The 18,208-nt window shown below is 42.3% G+C and overlaps 1 protein-coding gene across 1 annotated transcript in view; it reads left to right on the forward strand.

Annotated features, from left to right (window-relative positions):
• Window positions 1–15,332: 15,332 nt before the first annotated feature.
• LOC310949499 (aminopeptidase N-like) overlaps window positions 15,333–18,208 on the forward strand; it is a gene marked incomplete at both ends in the record, with an annotated part of 104,918 nt that continues 102,042 nt past the window's right edge. The window contains one exon of the mRNA XM_083916972.1: window positions 15,333–15,466. Within this exon, the coding sequence (XP_083773098.1) occupies window positions 15,333–15,466 (134 nt within the window). The remainder of the gene's footprint in view (window positions 15,467–18,208) is intronic.

Below are 18,208 nucleotides of genomic sequence, written 5' to 3' on the forward strand. Positions count from 1 at the left end.
TGTTAGGGACATTAAAATCCCTTGCACTAAGCTTCATAAAAGAAGTCTGAAGAACTTTGTTGAACAAGCTTTGCCTCATGATCTTTATCATTTTAACTGGGATCGTATTTTACTAATTAATGATTTAAATCTTGCTTGGGAATATTTTTACGGCAGTTTTAGTTATTTTATGGACAAACATGCTCCTCTTCGTCTGTTCAGGGTGAAGGGACGAGAGAGCCCCTGGTTCACTGCTGAGCTTACGGGTCTCTTACACAAGAGAAATCAGCTCTGGGCCAATGGAATGCAAGGAAGTCGGGGCTTGAGTCAGACTAGCTACTTTTTCGGCAAGCATGTAACAGCTGCACCAGCACTATTAGGGTAGCTAAGCGAGAGTACTATTTATCACAGACCACAGACAACTTAAACGACCCCAGGAAATTTTGGCATACCATAAAATCTCTTTTAGCCAATACCTGCTCTCCAGAGCTGCCTCCCACTATTGTTGTTGACTCCATCCCTATATCTGACAAATCTGAGATGCTAAACTGTTTTAACAAACATTTCATAGCCTCCAGCTCCTTGTTTGATTCCTCTCGTGATGTTAACCCACCTACTCAGTCCCTCGCCAGCCCTGCCACAGGTAGCCAGGATTTTTCTTTCTCCCCCTTCTCTGTTAAAGAGGTTCTTCTGGCCTTAAAAGACCTAGACCCTCAAAAATCAGCAGGTCCAGATAACCTCCCCCCCTAGTTCTTACATTTGTCTGCGCACATTATAGCTCAACCGGTATCCCACATTTTTAATCTTTCTATCCAGAGCAACTTTATTCCTGAAGTGTGGAAAACCTCCTTTGTGCTCACTGTCCTGAAAGGGGGTGAACGCACTTTATTGGATAATTCCAGACCCATCTCTAAGCTCTCTATTTTAGCAAAAGTGCTTGAAAGGCTGGTGAACGACCAGGTCAAGCATCACCTGAGCCTGAACAATATTTTATCTCCTTTTCAATCTGGCTTTAGGAAACAGCATAGTACTGCAACTACTGCCATTAAGGTGATAAATGATATGGTGGTAGCCATGGATGCCAAGAAATATTGTGCGGCTCTTTTTATCGATCTTTCAAAGGCATTTGATACAGTCGATCACAGGATTTTGAGTCAGCGAATGACCACCAGTTGACTGTCAGACCATGCAGTTGGCTGGTTTTCTAACTACCTTTCCAACCGTAAACAGTGTGTGCAGTCTGATGGCCTTTACTCCGAGTTCCTAAACACTGTAAACGGTGTGCCACAAGGTTCTGTCTTAGGACCAACTCTCTTTACCATCTATATAAATGAGGTGGGCCAAAATATTAATGCATCTGTACATCTTTATGCTGACGACACCGTTGTCTATTGTTGTGCATCTTCTGTTGACCAGGTGTTCACTGACTTGCAGTCTGTTTTTGACACCATTCAAGCGCAATTATTCCAACTAAGGCTAGTTCTAAATGCAGGTTAAACCAAGATGTTGTTCTTTTCTAATAAAAGGAAGGTACCTGCTGTTCTACCCAGTAATATGTCTGCTCAGGGTATCCCCATTGAGTCTGTGGCCACTTACAAATATCGAGGCATCACAGTGGATGATAGCCTTTCTTTTAAATGTCATGTTGAGCAGGTACTGAAGAAATTAAGGTTAAAGCTGGGGTTTTTCTTCAGAAATAGTGCCTGTTTCTCTTTTAAAGCCAGAAAACGTATTGTTGCGGCCACTTTCTTGCCACTCCTGGATTATGGGGATGTTGTATATATAAATGCCTCTGCTCACCCCCTGCAACTGCTGGATGACGCATATCACGGGGCCTTGAGATTCATAACTGGCTGTAAACCCCTCACATATCACTGTACATTGTGCTCTCTCACAAACTGGTCTTCACTCTCCATGCGCAGAACCACTCACTGGTATTTATTTATCTATAAATCCATTTGTCAATGTATCTGGTACGGAATCAGTCTGATCGCAGCCTCCGGTCCCTGGACTTCATCTCGTTTGCCATCCCGTCAGTCCGTACTGAGCTTTGCAAGAAGGCATTTTCCTACACTGCGCCTGCAACCTGGAACAAGCTCCAGCAGAGGCTGAAGCTGTCTAGCTTTTTTTCTTTAGGGGACTTCAAACTGCTTGTAGGAAGGCTGTTGAGGGGGTCTGCACTTGTACATAACTTAACTTGTACTTAACTTGTTCTTTGCCCTTTGCAGTTTGTACTGTAATATTTTACTGTTTTACTGTTTGTGTTCTGTGTTGTGTCTCCTGTATGTTCATTTAGTCTGTAGCTTTGTGTTTTGCTGCTGCCTACCTGAACAGGTCTCTCTTGCAAATGAGACCTTGGGTCTCAGTGAGATTTTACCTGTATAAATAAAGGTTAATAAATAAATTAATAATAATAACCCCAAACTACTCTGTGATGGGCCGGAGTCACTGGAACTTCACACATGTCAATCATATAAAAAAAATTAGTGACTGATACCTCTCAAAACAAATAATCCTCATACACCTCAAAACATTATATTAGCATGAACTTACTATTTGTTAAATGCCATGAAATGAAATGACTAAACTTGTGTTTTTAACAAATACTTATTTTACATTTTTTAATTTGTCCTGTATTTATCCATATTTATACATTTTCAACATTTTAATACCCAATGAACTTCTATGAATCATGAATCTGTGGATTGTTTATATCTTCCGTCATGAAAATGCATTCATTATTTTAGCAAGGGCTACATCCTCCCCCTTTTAAATGTCAACCTCTGACTAATGTCTTGTCTGTATGGCGTCTGCGTCATAGCTAATTTGTATTAGCATGCCTCAATAACTGATAGTCACAGGTCTGTCACTCAGTAGTCCAAGTTCATCATAACTGAGGCATAGGACAGGTTTCACTTTTCTCTTTGCATTGGGTTCATGGCAAGAGTCAGCATCCTAGACCGAGGTGCTAGGTATAAAGACGTCTCCCTCTTCTAGCTCTATGTCCACCATAGAGTCTTGGCGAGTCTTTGAACTTTCTTCCATTGGCTCCTCTGCTGCTGGAAGTTCATCCGCTGGTTCCTCCGCTTCAGGTAAGTTATTGACAATCAGATGCTCTCTCACCGGTCTTTCGTGCAGGACAGGAGCATCCCTCTTTCCAGCCTCATGACTCTGATGTCTGCAGGCAGTCTAAACATACCCAATGTGTACAGTACAGACCAAAAGTTTGGACACACCTTCTCATTCAATGAGTTTCCTTTCTTTTCATGACTATTGACATTGTAGATTCACACTGAAGGCATCAAAACTATGAATTCACACATGTTGAAATATGTACTTAACAAAAAATTGTAAAACAACTGAAAATACGCCTTATATTCTAGTTTCTTCAAAGTAGCCACCTTTGGCTCTGATCCCTGCTTCACCCACTCTGCATTCTCTTGATGAGCTTCAAGAGGTCGTCACCTGAAATGGTTTCCACTTCACAGGTGTGCCCTGTCAGGTTCAATAAGTGGGATTTCTTGCCTTATAAATGGGGTTGGGACCCTCAGTTGTGTTTTGCAGAAGTCAAGTGGATACACAGCTGATAGTCCCACTGAATAGATTGTTAGAATTTGTATTATGGCAAGAAAAAAGCAGCTAAGTAAAGAAAAACGAGTGGCCATCATTACTTTAAGAAATGAAGATCAGTCAGTCCAAAAAATTGGGAAAACTTTGAAAGTGTCCCCAAGTGCAGTCGCAAAAACCATCAAGCGCTACAAAGAAACTGGCTCACAAGAGGACCGCCCCAGGAGAGGAAGATCAACAGTCACCTCTCCTGCGGAGGATAAGTTCATCCGAGTCACCAGCCTCAGAAATTGCAGGTTAACAGCAGCTCAGATTAGAGAGCAGGTGAGTTCTAGCAGCAGACACATCTCTAGAACAACTGTTAAGAGGAGACTGTGTTAATCAGGCCTTCATGGTAGAATGGCTAGAATCATTGTTATTAATCACACTTAAAGGCTATATTGTAACATAAGTTGTCAAGTCAGATGTGTGTGTGTGTGTGTGTGTGTGTGTTTTTTTGTGTGTGTGTGTGTGTGCGTGCGTGTGTCTGTGTGTAATCAATCAATGTGTTTAAATAGCAAAAATTGTGAAACAACAAATGTTTTATTTTGTCTTCCTTTTTCAATTTATATCTGTAGGTCCTTGGATGAACCTGTCTATCTGCCCTGACGACATGAAGCCACAGAACCGGAGAAACTCAAGTCACAATGGTGAATGGCCCATCAGCCTGAACAAAATAATTAACAAGCTGTGTCGGGCAAGTTACTTGTTACAGTATGAGCTAGTCTTTTCTACATGAAATTAAGTTTTCAGTATATCATAGCTTACAGCTGGCATTGCTACCACTTGTATTTATATTTGTAGTACAGCCCACTGGAGCCTATTTTCATTATTGCAGCAATAAAGGTAAAGTTTTTATTATCAAACGAAAGTAAAGCATTTCACAAAAAAACATTCACAGACGGCTGTGCTACATGATGGTGGTCCAGTGGTTAAAGCAGGCTTTGTGTACAGAGGCTGAAACTCCTCCTCAGCAGCACAGGTTTGACTCCGACCTGTAGCTCCATTACATTGATTTGTAATAATTATACCACTACTGCCTTTATTTTTTACGGAATACAGCAAGAAAGTGAAAAAAAGAAAAAGAAAACAAATCTCCTAGGTCTGTGAAACAGCCATGTCCAGATACATCAGCTGTGATATACAAATTATGTCCAGGTGTGTACTAAACTTGCTATTTGTTGTTACTTTTCTTTTACATATTGCATTTCTTGCATCCAGGTGCATCATATACACACTAGGAGGTGTATGCTCATCATGAACAAGTCATACATTGATGTGAACATTAAGTAGCCATGCAGTCTCTTGACATATATCTTTATATCTATCGATTATATCTACACTGTTTAATCCAAGTCTGCACCTATATACAGTCCCATTAGGTTTTACAGATATTTTTATTTCACTTATCAGGTAAAACATGTTGTTTATGCTGCATTTTCTTCTGTATGGCAGTGAAAATCTTGGGCCCAAATTGAATCAGGATGTTGACGATTTTGTTGTTATACCGGTGTGCCCTGCTGTTTTCGACCAGTTTGAGCCTGTATCGCTGTCATCACTTTCAGATAAAGTGAAAGGTCTGCAGCCCTACGAAGTCTTTGATACTGTTGGTTCAAGTTTTCTTGTTCTTATAAACACTTGTCTCTGGAGAAGGTAGTCTACGTCAGCTGCAGTTATTTTTTACTCTCCATGGCATCAATGAAAAATTCCAGTCTGGCTTTGAATCGCGCCACAGTACCAAAACAGCCCTTTAAAGAGTTTTTAATGATCTTATTTTAACTGTTGATGCAGGTAACTCTGCTGTCCTTGTACTCCTAGACCTGTCAGCTATCTTCGGCACTGTGGATCACAGGACCCTTCTGTTACGATTAGAACAGTGCGCAGGCATCGTCTTCAGCTTGACATGAATCGCACTGGCCCCGTTAAACAACAGTCACATAAAACAACATTTTTGTACTTTTAATGGGAGAGAAGCTTCCACACATCCTACCTGCAGACATGTTCCAGTCAGACTCTGACCAGCACGCAGGTGCAGAACCTCAAAACTCCCAGTCATAGCCCCTCCCCAATGTACATACACACAGAGCTCCCCAAAAAACAGTGTGAAAGATGAAATAATAACTGAATATTTTGGTGAAATTATATTAAAGTCAATATCCAATTGTTACATTCTCCCCTATCGCATTTGACCAAAATCATACAGGGCTACAAAGGCGCTTTAAAATGAAGGATGGACAAGAACACTAAAACATTTTCTTCGCTCTCTGGACCAGTAAACAAAAAGATTACATCTCTCAGGTCATTTAAAAACTATCCTCCAACCCTTCAGGAATGTAAAGGTGCCATCTACACCTCCTTACACACGGTCCCTTAGCAGCTCATTGGTATTACAGTGTCATGTTCAAATTATATATCCAATATACAAAGTCAAACACCCTTTAACTCTTTTTCATGCTACAGGCAATGCCTTCTGTGGCGATAACATAGCCTAGTTATAGGTCTCTGGACCATGTTCTCAATGAGTCTATTAACTGACCTCACTGCCCTCCCAGCTCTAGTAACCACCCTACCCGGGACTGTTACTTGGTCAGTGTTATATCTGGTCAGGTCAGGTTGTGTATCAGTGTCATGACTCAGAGACTGATGTATGTCAAGGTCAGCAACTAGTGCAAATTGAGCCTCTTCAGAGTCAGCAGAGGAAACCGCTGGCGTTGGGACTGACTTGACCTGTGGATCTGGTGAGTCTGAGGCTGTACTGACCCATGGAGCATCAGTGCTGTCCGAGACTAGTGACGCAAGCTCATCTGCCACAGAATCACCATCATCCCCTTTATCCATTTCAGACTGAACCCACAAGGATGTTCGTGATTGAGAGGACTCTCTCTCCAAGCTGTTAATGACAAATCCTCCATACACACTAAAGTCAGTCACGGAGTCCCACAGGGTTCTGTCCTTGGACTGATTCTACTCACCTTGTATATGCTTCCCTTAGGAAATATTATAAGGAAGCACTCCATACAGTTTCATTGTTATGCTGATGATACACAATTGTATTTGTCGATCAAACCAGAAGAAACCGATCAGTTAGATAAACTTCAAATGTGCATTAAGGAAATAAAAAGCTGGATGACCTGCAATTTTCTGGTGTTAAAACTGAAGTTATCGTACTTGGCCTTGAAGGCCTCTGAAACTCAATAGCTAAAGATATTGTTACTCTGGATGATGTTGTGTTGTCCTCCAGCACCGCAGTAAGGAATCTGGGTGTTATTTTTGATCAGGATATGTCCTTCGATTCTCACATAAAATTAACGACAAGGACTGCATATTTTCACCTTCGTAATATAGCAAAAATTAGGAACATTGGGCCTCATTTATCAATCTTGCGTGAAAACCGGCGCAGATCTGAACGCAGAATTGGTCGTATGACAGGACCCACGTGTGATTTATGAAACATTCTTATCTGACATATCTCAGTGTACGAATGAGCGGGCCTTGATAAATGCGGCGGCTGAATTCGATCGTCATTAACATGTTACGCCCTTAAATATTCCTGGTTCGGAGGCCTTGCCCACTGAGGTCAAACACGGAGAGGCGAAACACTTGTAAGAAAAGAAACTTTTCCGACACAGAGATCGGCATTCTGACATCCGAGATGGAGCAAAATAAAGATGTGTTTTTTGGCAGTCTTAAGAGTGGAATAAAAGGGGCCCATAAAAACGCTGTATGGAAAAGAATAACAGAGGTAGTCAACCCGAAGCAGCGCTCCACTGAGACCTGTGTGCGTGTGTGCGCACTGTTGGACAGGTGTTGTGCCGTATTTAGTACCCCTGTCGTGAAATGCACCCCCTCGCATTTAAGGTGATATTCTGGATCAGAAGGCTGTTGTTTCGACCTATAGGAGTAGCTTATATACAGGTAACCCAAGTAAAAGCACACACTTTTGAACCTATTAATTGCAAGAAAAACTGGGATTATATTTAGGAAATGCTAAGTCAAATACATTCAACTTGATCAAAAGATCCATTTATTTCATTTTGTAATTATGGCTGCAGTATATTTCCACAGAACATACAAAAGGTGTTGTTTTGTGTTCGCTGTTACCCAAGTTTGTGAGTTTAAACTCTTCAAAATAGTTTAACGACTGTAAGTAACCAATGTTCTGACCGTTGTGGGTTACCTGTATATAAACTACTCCTATAGGTCGAAACAACAGCCTTCTGATCCAGAATATCACCTATAATGCAAGGGGGTGCATTTCACAGCAGGGGTGCTGAATATGGCACAAAACCGGCGCTCTTGCTCTGTAGCGGGGTTTGCCAGCGGGGTTATTAGGTATTCTGTAAGAGGATACCTTTGTCACCTAGAAGAACCATACCAAGATGTTAATCATCTGATACCTTGTTTGATTTAATGCAATTTATCGAGGGTAGCCACTAACCGAGGAGATGACTTTGGCTCTGCAGTGCGTCTTGCTGCAACGGCGCGCCACATTAATTCATTAATTCATCTTCAACCGTTGGTCCCTGTCGGGGTCGCGGGGGGCTGGAGCCGAGCTGTTTTGAAATATAAAATAATCAGATTTTGCTGTGCTGCACCGCAAATACACAGGCTGAAATTTGGCCACCTGGCCACCACGTTTAAAAGCGATAGCTTGGCATCACAAATTACCTGTACATTTATCGAGTGGTAGTTTTTGCGATTGATGAATGCGTAATCATTCACGGATGGTGCCTTCAGACGCGCATGAGTACAATCAATTGCTCCAACCACAATTTTTATTTTTTAAATTCGTTTTAAGAATCCGTTTTGATCTGTTCTTAATATGTGACTGCTTATGCTTAATGACAGCTGAGGTTTGTTAATTATTTTCAGCCAGATTTTGCTATGCTGAACCGCAAATCCACCGGCTCAAATTTGCGTACACAACCTCGGACCAGACGTGAGATTTGATCGTAGTTCCCGCTCACGTCCAAATTGATTAATGCCGAAGTTTGCCAGGAAATGGTCGTACGCACGTTTTTTTTTCCGTAAGTTAGTTTGATAGTGTCTCAGAAAGATGCAGAAAAACTAGTCCATGCATTTGTTACTGCTAGGCTGGACTACTGCAACTCCTTATTATCAGGCTGCTCCAATAATTCTGTTAAGAGTCTCCAGTTGGTCCAAAATGCTGCAGCTCGTGTACTGACTAAAACAAATCGAAGATAACATATTTCTCCTGTTTTAGCTTCTTTGCACTGGCTACTTGTAAAATCTAGAATTTAATTTAAAATCCTTTTCCTTACCTACAAAGCTATTATTGGTCAGGCTCCGTCGTATTTTAAAGAGATCATAGTACCGTATTACCAGACTAGATCGCTGCGCTTTGAGAATGCAGGGCTACTTGTCGTTCCTACAGTCTCCAAAAGTAGAATGTTAGGCAGAGCCTTCAGCTACCAAGCTCCTCTCCTGTGGAACAAACTCTCAAGTGTTATTCAGGAGGCAGACACTGTCCCCATATTTAAGAGTAAACTTGAAACTTTCCTTTTCGATAAAGCTTACAGCTAGGGTTATTCTGTAAATTATTTTGTTCTGCTTAATGATGCTGCTAAAGGCCTAGTCTGCTGGGGGATAATACCTTTCCTGATACTCTGAGCTTCTCTCCTCTCTGTCTGTATTATTGATGTCTCATCAATGCATGTGACTAATTCAGCTTCTTCCCAGGAGTTGTTTGTGCTTTGTGGTCTCACAAGTCTCTGCTGATTGTGGTGGTGCCTGCTGCCGTGGTCCTGCATGATGCTTCCTGCTGCTATGATCACTGTTACTCATATAAACTATCATTAGTTTATAAATTATAACATTTGTAGCTATAAAAACACCATCAGTGGTATGTCTCGCTGTATCGTAGCTGCTATTGCCACTACTCATCATTGATCATGTTTGCCACCATAATTACTATCATTTTCATAATCTAGCACCTTAGCTGTGCTTGATTCACTATTCTGCTGTATTAACTGCCATAACATATAAGTCCTATTCACATCACTATAGATATTATTATAGTTACTGTTACGCTTTGGTTGCTTGCATCTCTGGAAGTGTGTCTGTCTGTCCCTCTCTGTCCATCTGTGCGTCTTTTCTATGTTTCTCTCTCCTTTTCTTCCTCCCCAACCGGTCAAGACAGATGGCCGTCCTCCACAGAGCTGGGTCTGTCCGACGTTCCTGCCTGTTATAGGGAAGGTTTTCGTTGCCACCGTACTCTACGGAGGAATTGTTGGGTCTATGTAAATCATAAATAAGTCATAGAGTGTGGTCTTTACCTACTCTGTAAAGTGTCCTGAGATAACTTTTGTTATGATTTGACACTATAAATAAAATTGAATTGAATTTAATTAAGCTCATCTGCCCCATCATGGCCACTGCAGCGATCAGCACCAGAGGAGTTCCAGAGACTGACTCACCAGTGTATCTTGAACAGGGAGAAAAGTCACATCCAACAGTAGATTTCTGTGCACAACCTTGCAGTGGCCTGAAACATAGCTGATCTTGTATATATGGGTCTTGGGGTTTATCTCAACCACTGTGTACACAGCAGGTTCCCATTTATCTGCCATCTTTTTCTTGCCACGCTCTCCCGTATTGGTGAACAGCAACCGATCTCCAATGTGAAGAGCAACTCCTTTCATTTTCCTGTTATACCGATGAGCTTGTTGTTCCTGCTCTTTGGTTGGCTGAGCAATTTTAGCAGCCTCAGCAAGATATGACAGAAGAGTCTTGGAGTAGCTGCTGAAATCTGTCACAGATTTGAACACAATGTCAACTGGGAGCCTCGGGACACGTCCAAACATTAAATGGAAAGGCGCATAACCAGTTGTCTAGACATGTTGCAGAGGGTTCTGTTAAACTGCTCCGTGCCACCATTGCCCATTGGGTGGTAAACAGCAGTATATGACTTGGCAACACCCGACAACTGCAACAGCTTGGACACCAGTTCACTTTCAAAGCTGGGGCCTTGGTCTGAGTGAATATGTTCAGGTAACCCATAGAAACAGAAAACCTGGTCCCACAGCTGTTTAGCAATCTGCTTGGCAGTCTGGTTACGACAGGGAAAAGCGTGGGCCATCCTCGTGAAGTGATCAGTCCCCACGAACACGTCCAAAGAGCTATTGTTCTTGACCTCCAAAAGTCGATGCAGACGAGCTCCATGGGGCTGCTGGTTTTTATACTCTCCGATGGGGCTCTGGCTGAGGGCTGGGGAGTCTTAGCTAGCACACACCTCTCGCAACAATGCACATAATTCTTCACATCCCTCTCCATATTTGGCCATAAGAACCGTTGCCTTGCTAAGTGAAGAGTTCTGGCATGCCCTTGGTGACCCGCCAAGTCCTGAACTCCCTCCAATACACTCTTCCACAAGCCTGCTGTCAACACCAACTGAAGCCTTTTTATTTTGCTCACAGGGTCTCTTGTCTCCCCGTACATAATGCCACCTTGAACCTTGAGTTTGTCCTAATGTTTCAGCTGAGCCAGTGATTTTGCCCCCATACCATGCCTCTCTCGTCGGGACGGGCGTCTTTTTTGAACTGTAAAGGGCAAAACATTGGAGATGGTTGGGTCTTGAAGCTGATGGTTCTCAAGCTTGTGTAAGGTAAGTGAAGGCAAGGTGTCCTGACCAGCAAGTTGCAGCTGTTGGTCATGACGAACAAGACGTGGGGCTCTTATCTCTACGTGATTTTCCCAATCATGATGACACAATAAAGCAGCCTTGATTTCAGATAAGCTGCAGGAACCCGCCGTTACCAAGGTGGGTTCATGTTGCTTGATAACTTGAAGGTGTTGGATGCCAGCTCTGAAAACATCTTGCACCTTGTCAGCCTCTGCACCATCTGCTTCATGCACCAAACTGTCATAAGGCTCTTGGATGAGAAGTCCACTAATGGAAGCAGTGAAAGGGTCACGACTGAGAGCATCGGCTAAAATATTTTTCGGACCGGGGATGTATTTCAAATCAAAGTTAAAGACGATAACTTGGCCACCCACCTCTGTTCATAAGCATCAAGCTTGGCCTTGGACAAGATGTGGGTGAGCGGTTTGTTATCTGTCCACACTGTGAAGTCATGTTCTTTCAACCAATGACTGAATTTCTCTGTGATGCTCCACTTCATGGCCATGAACTCCAGGCGATTGACAGGATATCCCTGTTGTAATTTGCTAAGGGTCTTGCTAGCAAAAGCTATGGGGCGTACCTTTTTTTCTCCAGCAGGCACCTCAGACTAAACAGCGCCTAGTCCATCCAGAGATGCATCCACAGACAGAATGAAAGGTCTTGAAAAATCAGGGTGAGCCAACACCGCATAGTTGTCGTGCTCCTCCTTGAGCTTATAAAAAGCCTCCTCACAAGCAGGGCTCAAATCATGACCTTTCAGCTTCCTGAACAGGCCAGCGCTCCCTCCAGGCTTGCCAGACCGCCCTCTCCTCTTCTGGCCCACATTTCTGAAGTCATGCTCACTTATGCAGGCTCCACACCATTCTGGTCAATTACATGTCCAAGAAACTTGGCTGTCCCCTGCATCAGATTACAATTCTTTGGACTTAGCTTGAGATTGTTGTCTCTCAACTTTTGAAAGATGCCCTGGAGCCTTGTAAGAGCAACTTCTTCAGCGGGGGCGAACATAAGAGGGTTGTCTAGGGAGCAAAGCACACTTGTGAAGTTGAGCTCACCAAAGATGTTCAACATTATTCGCATAAACGAAGCTGGACTGTTGCAGAGTCCTTGGGGCATCCTGTTGTGTTCATACAAGCCAGTAGGTGTTGTAAAGGCTGTGTACTTCCTGTCCTGTTCGCACATGGGGATGTCGTAAAACCCGTAGGTCAAGTCCATGGTGCTAAAGAAGGCATTGCCTCCAAGGGCTGCCAGGCAATCTGCTTGGTGAGGAAGGGGGTGACCATCCTTCAGTGTTAGTGCATTAAGCCACCTGAAATCCGTGCAGATCCGTAGCCCTCCATCCTTCTTCCAGACCATGACGAGGGGAGATGAATATTCACTGATGGATTTACGGATGATGCCCTTTTCCGCCATGTCTGTCAGAGCCTGCCGCAGCTGTTGATATTGGGCCGGGGGCACTCTCCAATACAGCATGCGAAATGGCCGGTCATCTGTCAAATGGATCCGGGAAACGAACTCCTTAGCTTCACCACAGTCAAGCAAGTGCCTGGAGAAGATGTCTTCATACTGCTACACAAGCTCGACAAGCTTTGCTTTAGTCTGGATGCTTGTGTGACACAAGTCAATGTTGAGGTCATCCAGCCCCAGCTCCAGGAGTCTGGCCTTAAGGTCGGCTGTTGTGGGAGTGGATTTGTTGACCCGCTGTTTTTTCTGATAACCTGCCCGACCAGAACATCTCTTGACCTGGACTTGGAAGTGCCATGCTCCACAATAATTGTGCTGCCATGGGACACAGGGGTTTTGCTGGAGAGTTTGCCCCACACCAGATGTTCTTGCTGGGGAAGTAATACGCACAGGGCAATTTCACAGAGCCGATCTTGTCTGGAACTCATTACCCATCCATCTGGTGGTACATGACATGTGTTCATAGTCAGTGAGCAAATGCTTGTGTAACCAAATGGTTTATATTCTGTATGCATTTTAGTTATCTGGTGTCCCTCAGTCTGTTTATTTTACAGCATTTACGGCACCTGTAGTGCAGCCGTGTCCTCACCTGCTAATGCAGGGTGGTTCATATACTTCCCCCCCCCCCCCCCCGATTGTTTAGTTTCTCTCTTTCCTCTGCCGAAGCGAGTGCGGCCGGCTCGCAGCTCCGCCACGCCGTAGTGTCCAAGCATGTGTATGTGCCGTGTGCGTCCTGCAGGTTGACGCATCGGACCGGGGTGGTGTGTATGTGCCGTGTACATCCTACAGGTTGACGCCTCGGGCCTGGGTGGTGTGTATGTGCTGTGTGCGTCAAACAGGTTGACGCGTCAGGCCTGGGTTGTGTGTATGCGCCGTGTGCGTCCTGCAGGTTGACACGTTGGGCCGGGGTGGTGTGTATGTGTTGCCGCCGTAGCCGCTAGCAGCTACAAGCACTGATGTGTGCAGGACCCAGCTTGTCTGGTGTTAGGCTGCTGTTTGCCCTGCCTTGCCTGTATCATACACAAATTTTAGGTGGGTCTGCTTGCCTCCACAGCCAACCAACACAATTTTGTCAGCTGACTGCGGTTCTCCCACAGGAGCACCGGCTTCTCTAAGCAACCCTTCAGCACCTTCATTCAGGGTGCATGCCATGGATCCTGAATCAATCATGGCCTTCAATCCGACCTTGTCATTCACTCCAACCTACGTGTAGAATAACTGAAGGCTCTGCTGACCCTTGAACCATGACTTGTGTGTCTTAGTTTCCCTGAGGCTGACTCTGGCTAGAGCTATTCGGGCCCTCCTGTCTCTGGTTCTGTCTGTTGCAGTCTCACTTAAAATGGCCAGGGGAGTAGCATAAAAGGCAAAACTTCTATTTTCTGCAATGTATAAGTGTGGTGTGGCTAGTGTCCCCACAAACCCTGCAGCTCTTTCTCTGAAAAGGGCCTAGAGCAAACTCATAAACAATGTTAATGCAATGTTATACAATTATTAAGATGACAGCTCCCGACAGGTAACAACGGCCCGTCGTTACACACACATACATATTGCCATGTTGTTAAGTTAATATTCCAAGTTTTGTAATTATGTGTACATATTTGAAAAAGAAAATGTTAAACTCTTATGTTTGTGCATTTATTTTATTATTTGTTTTTGTATTGCTCAATTGGTATGGCAAAGTTGACTTTTGTTTAACGTCATTAAAACCCACTTGAACTTTAAGTTAAGGACAATCTAAATGTTAGTTAAAAAATATGCTGTAGAAATTTGAAATTAATTTCAACTTTACAGTTTTTCATGCACATTCCTTTCAGTTTGTATAAATGCTATAATATACTAGACTTTGCTATTACTGAGTGTTATTTGCTTCATTTTAAGTTCACTTTCAAATCCCAAATCTTCACATATGAGTGCAAAGTATTGTTCTTGCAACTGCATTTAAACATACATATTTTTTGACTGTGATATGCTACTCCAGTACACTTTATGAATAATTATTACTGGGATCGCTACAGAAAATTGCAGATGAACATTTAATATCCAGGAATTCATAATTTGCACACAATTTAGCACACTGATCATATGTGGTCCAGCCATATACAGTAGTAGGTTTGACCTTAAATTTACAATGAATCTTACGAGGGGAAATTTATGGTTAGAAAAAAATTACAAAAGATTCACGTCATACATGTGTGAATTCTCAGCAAGCATGCAGTTTTTTATGACTGATACATGAACATCCAATAAAACCTTATTGTAGATAATTCATCACTCTTATCACTCACGTTTGAGCAGATGGTTATCAACAGTTTCCACTTCCAACCTTCCCATGAGAGCTGTTCAGTCCTAATAAATCATCTATTGATGTGTAATGGTGAGAGGACTCAATTGAGGGCGGGAGAGTAAGGGTGGGGTAATGGGTTAATAGCAGTTAAATGCTGGCGTTCACTTCTGTTTGTCATTCTGCATGTAGTCTTAGACTCAGTGAACCAGATGTTCTTAGTTTTGTGTCAGACCTTTGACCATTTGCATAATATCAGTAATTTAAGTGCCACTAAAAGGTGAAGAAGTGATTTAAGTAAACAGCTTTCCTGATTAAGTTGAGATCTATTTGTGGGACTTCTGTGCTGTTTGTTAGGCCATGGGCAAAAGTTGTAGAGTCAGCAGGCTGTGCGTTCCGTCCGTGGTCATAGCCCTGGCCTCCATGGCAACCATTGTCACGTTGTGGACTATTGCCCTGACAGAAGGAGATCCCGTCATAGCCCCTTGGGACAGGTAAGACGTTGGTTCTGAAAAAGTTTGACATTTCTGTGTTTTTGAAAGATGATAATGCATAACACAACATTTTCTGAAAGTTACGTAAAGTTTTTTAAAAGTTAAAGTACAAACAAACACATGGATCCATATAACAATGAAGAGTAATGCTCAGTAATTTGGACATTTTTCCACACATTTATTTTATGTGTATTTTTGCCATTGCAAAGTCCTCCTGGTTTAAAGGTAACATTTGTGTTGTTGTCGTTGCACACCTTGATAATTGTGTTCAGTGAAGGAGAAGAACACACATGATATAATAAATTAATTAATCAACTTATTAAGTATTTATTAGGCTTATTCATTATTCCTTGTTAAAGGGGGGGGGGCACCACCACCGTATAGACAGGTAATTTGGACTAAGCCCGATGAAAACCTATTCACCTGTAATAATTAGAAGTGGATTCGTTAGAGGCCAAGGAGTGGACGGCCTGTCCAACAGGGCGGCACGCGATAGGGGACGCTTCACCGTGACAAGAGATATTAAGCATCAAGGGTCACTTTGTTTGTGAACCCTAAATCTTCAGCTTTAAGCCAAAAAGAGTCTTTCTGGATTTTGATATAAACTTCAAAAGAGTAACATCACGCTGTTGACTAAAGCTTGATTTCTCTGGCTGTAATAAAAATAAGCTTGTTCTCAAAAATATGTGCACTAGCTTAAAATGATGTTTGACTGATTAATAAAAGGTTATTAATCAAATAAAACACTGAACTTCGTTGAAACAAAGTCAAGCATAAAGATACTTATAAAAATAAGGACAAAAATAAACTAGATAGACATTACAAAAAAAAGACTGTAAAATAGACAAGCCTAAATGAAAGATAAGAAGGAAGAAGTGAGAAGTCTGAGGAAATCTCTGGAAATCTGCGGGTCATCTTGGGTTTGCTATATTCAAGTCCAGTTCTAAGTTGTGGCCTGGGTAATGAGATGCATTAATTTTCCCACTCAAAGTTGGAGAAACTCCCTTTTTCTTTGTTCCAAAAGAAGAGGATGGGGTGCATAGGCATAAAGCACATCAGACAAAATGTATGAATTAAACAGTAAAAGAACACAGTAACACATAATGTTAGCTTTCTCTTAGTTAATAATTTTGTGGGAAATGTTGTCAGTGATACAATAACATCAAATAATAGCATATTCATATGTTAAAATAATCATTCTGTGATAGTAGTCTAAATATATTTAATAATGTGTTAAAATAAAATCCTCATTTATAATATACAGTATGATTGAATGATACATGCATACAGACTGGGACAACCTTAAAAGATAATCCTTGATTTCTTAATGTCAATACTTACATGATCAGGTTTAATATCACCACATTTCTGTAACTTTGGCAATCTTGATCATAGAATGACCAGAGTCATTCCAAACAACACTTATTTCTTTACAGATGAATATAATGCACATTATAACAGTTTATACTTCCAATAATAGTTTTCTTTAAGAACATATTCAAGTGTGAGTCTCTGGTCTTCTTATCTGGGAGGAGGCCCTTCTTTGATGTCGACATACAGTATAAGGGCAGTGTTTTCTACATCAGTTATGAGATCAAGATAAGCAGTTGTTTGAGATCAACCCAAAACAAACTGTTACCTAGATGCTGACGTACTTAATTAATATGTGAACTCAAGTGGCTCACGACGAACACGGAGCCTGAGCTGCCTGCTCATGGAGCTAACGTTACAGTGTGTTCGTCCTAGACCAGGTGTCAGTCAGACCCAGACTCAGATGAGGAGTCGGTTGTCACTTGAATGGTGGCCCCTAGCAGCCTATCAGAATGCTAAGTGTAGTTAGCATCTGTTTATGAGTTTCTGTTGTTTGTTAGCTTGTAACTGTCAGTGGCTGACAGCTATGACGGTGTGTTTGCTCCCTGCACTGACAGTCCACTCTGCTGTGGAAGTTTCAGATTTCTTTGCCGGTGTGTTGAAGTTGTCAAATAGCGTTTTGCACATTAGACATTGATTGGTTTATGGATTAGAGATGTACCAACTAAACATGCAAGAATACGTTTGAATGTCGGAGATCAGATTTGTGCAAAGACATCTCCTTCAGGAGAGGATTGTGAAAACAACTCTGTACTGACAAAATGTGATGAGATACACTGTAGTCAAGTGTCAGACATTTAAGAGTACAGGAACAAAAGAAAAACACCTTTTAGAGTGGAGGGGGAATCCCTTTTTTTAGGCAGCTCAACACAAAACCATTGACCTCATGCAACACAACAACAGACACACTGTACAACAGTTTCTTGTCCATAACGCTGTCAATCGGCCTGCAAACTGTAGCCACCCACTTAGCTAAAGCTGTTCATGCATTAAACTATCCAGCTTGGTCCGTCTTTGGCGAGGGGGACGAGGACTCTCTGCATCAGCTGTATGTTTATTCAGCAAGTAGTATTTGAGACTGGACGTCCGGTGTTAACAAAGTTCACATGATAAGCAAATGCAGATAACTTTGGTCTTGTCCAGAGAACCATCTGGCTTTGAAGCTGAACTTCCATTCGGAAGAGCTTCTCTATTCCATTCTGCTCAAGAAGATTTGTTTCTGCTTGATATCCACAATGTTACTGCTGCATCTCTGCCTGATCAGGCATGCCAAGGGTCATAATCTTAATCTTAATAATAGTACGGTGTAGTAGTGATCGGGTTGTAGAATCAAGTCAATCTGACCGACCAATCGTAAGTCGATCGCATATG

The sequence above is a fragment of the Echiichthys vipera genome (assembly GCF_963691815.1).
Source record: "Echiichthys vipera genome assembly, chromosome: 7".
Classification (NCBI taxonomy): Eukaryota; Metazoa; Chordata; class Actinopteri; order Perciformes; family Trachinidae; genus Echiichthys; species Echiichthys vipera.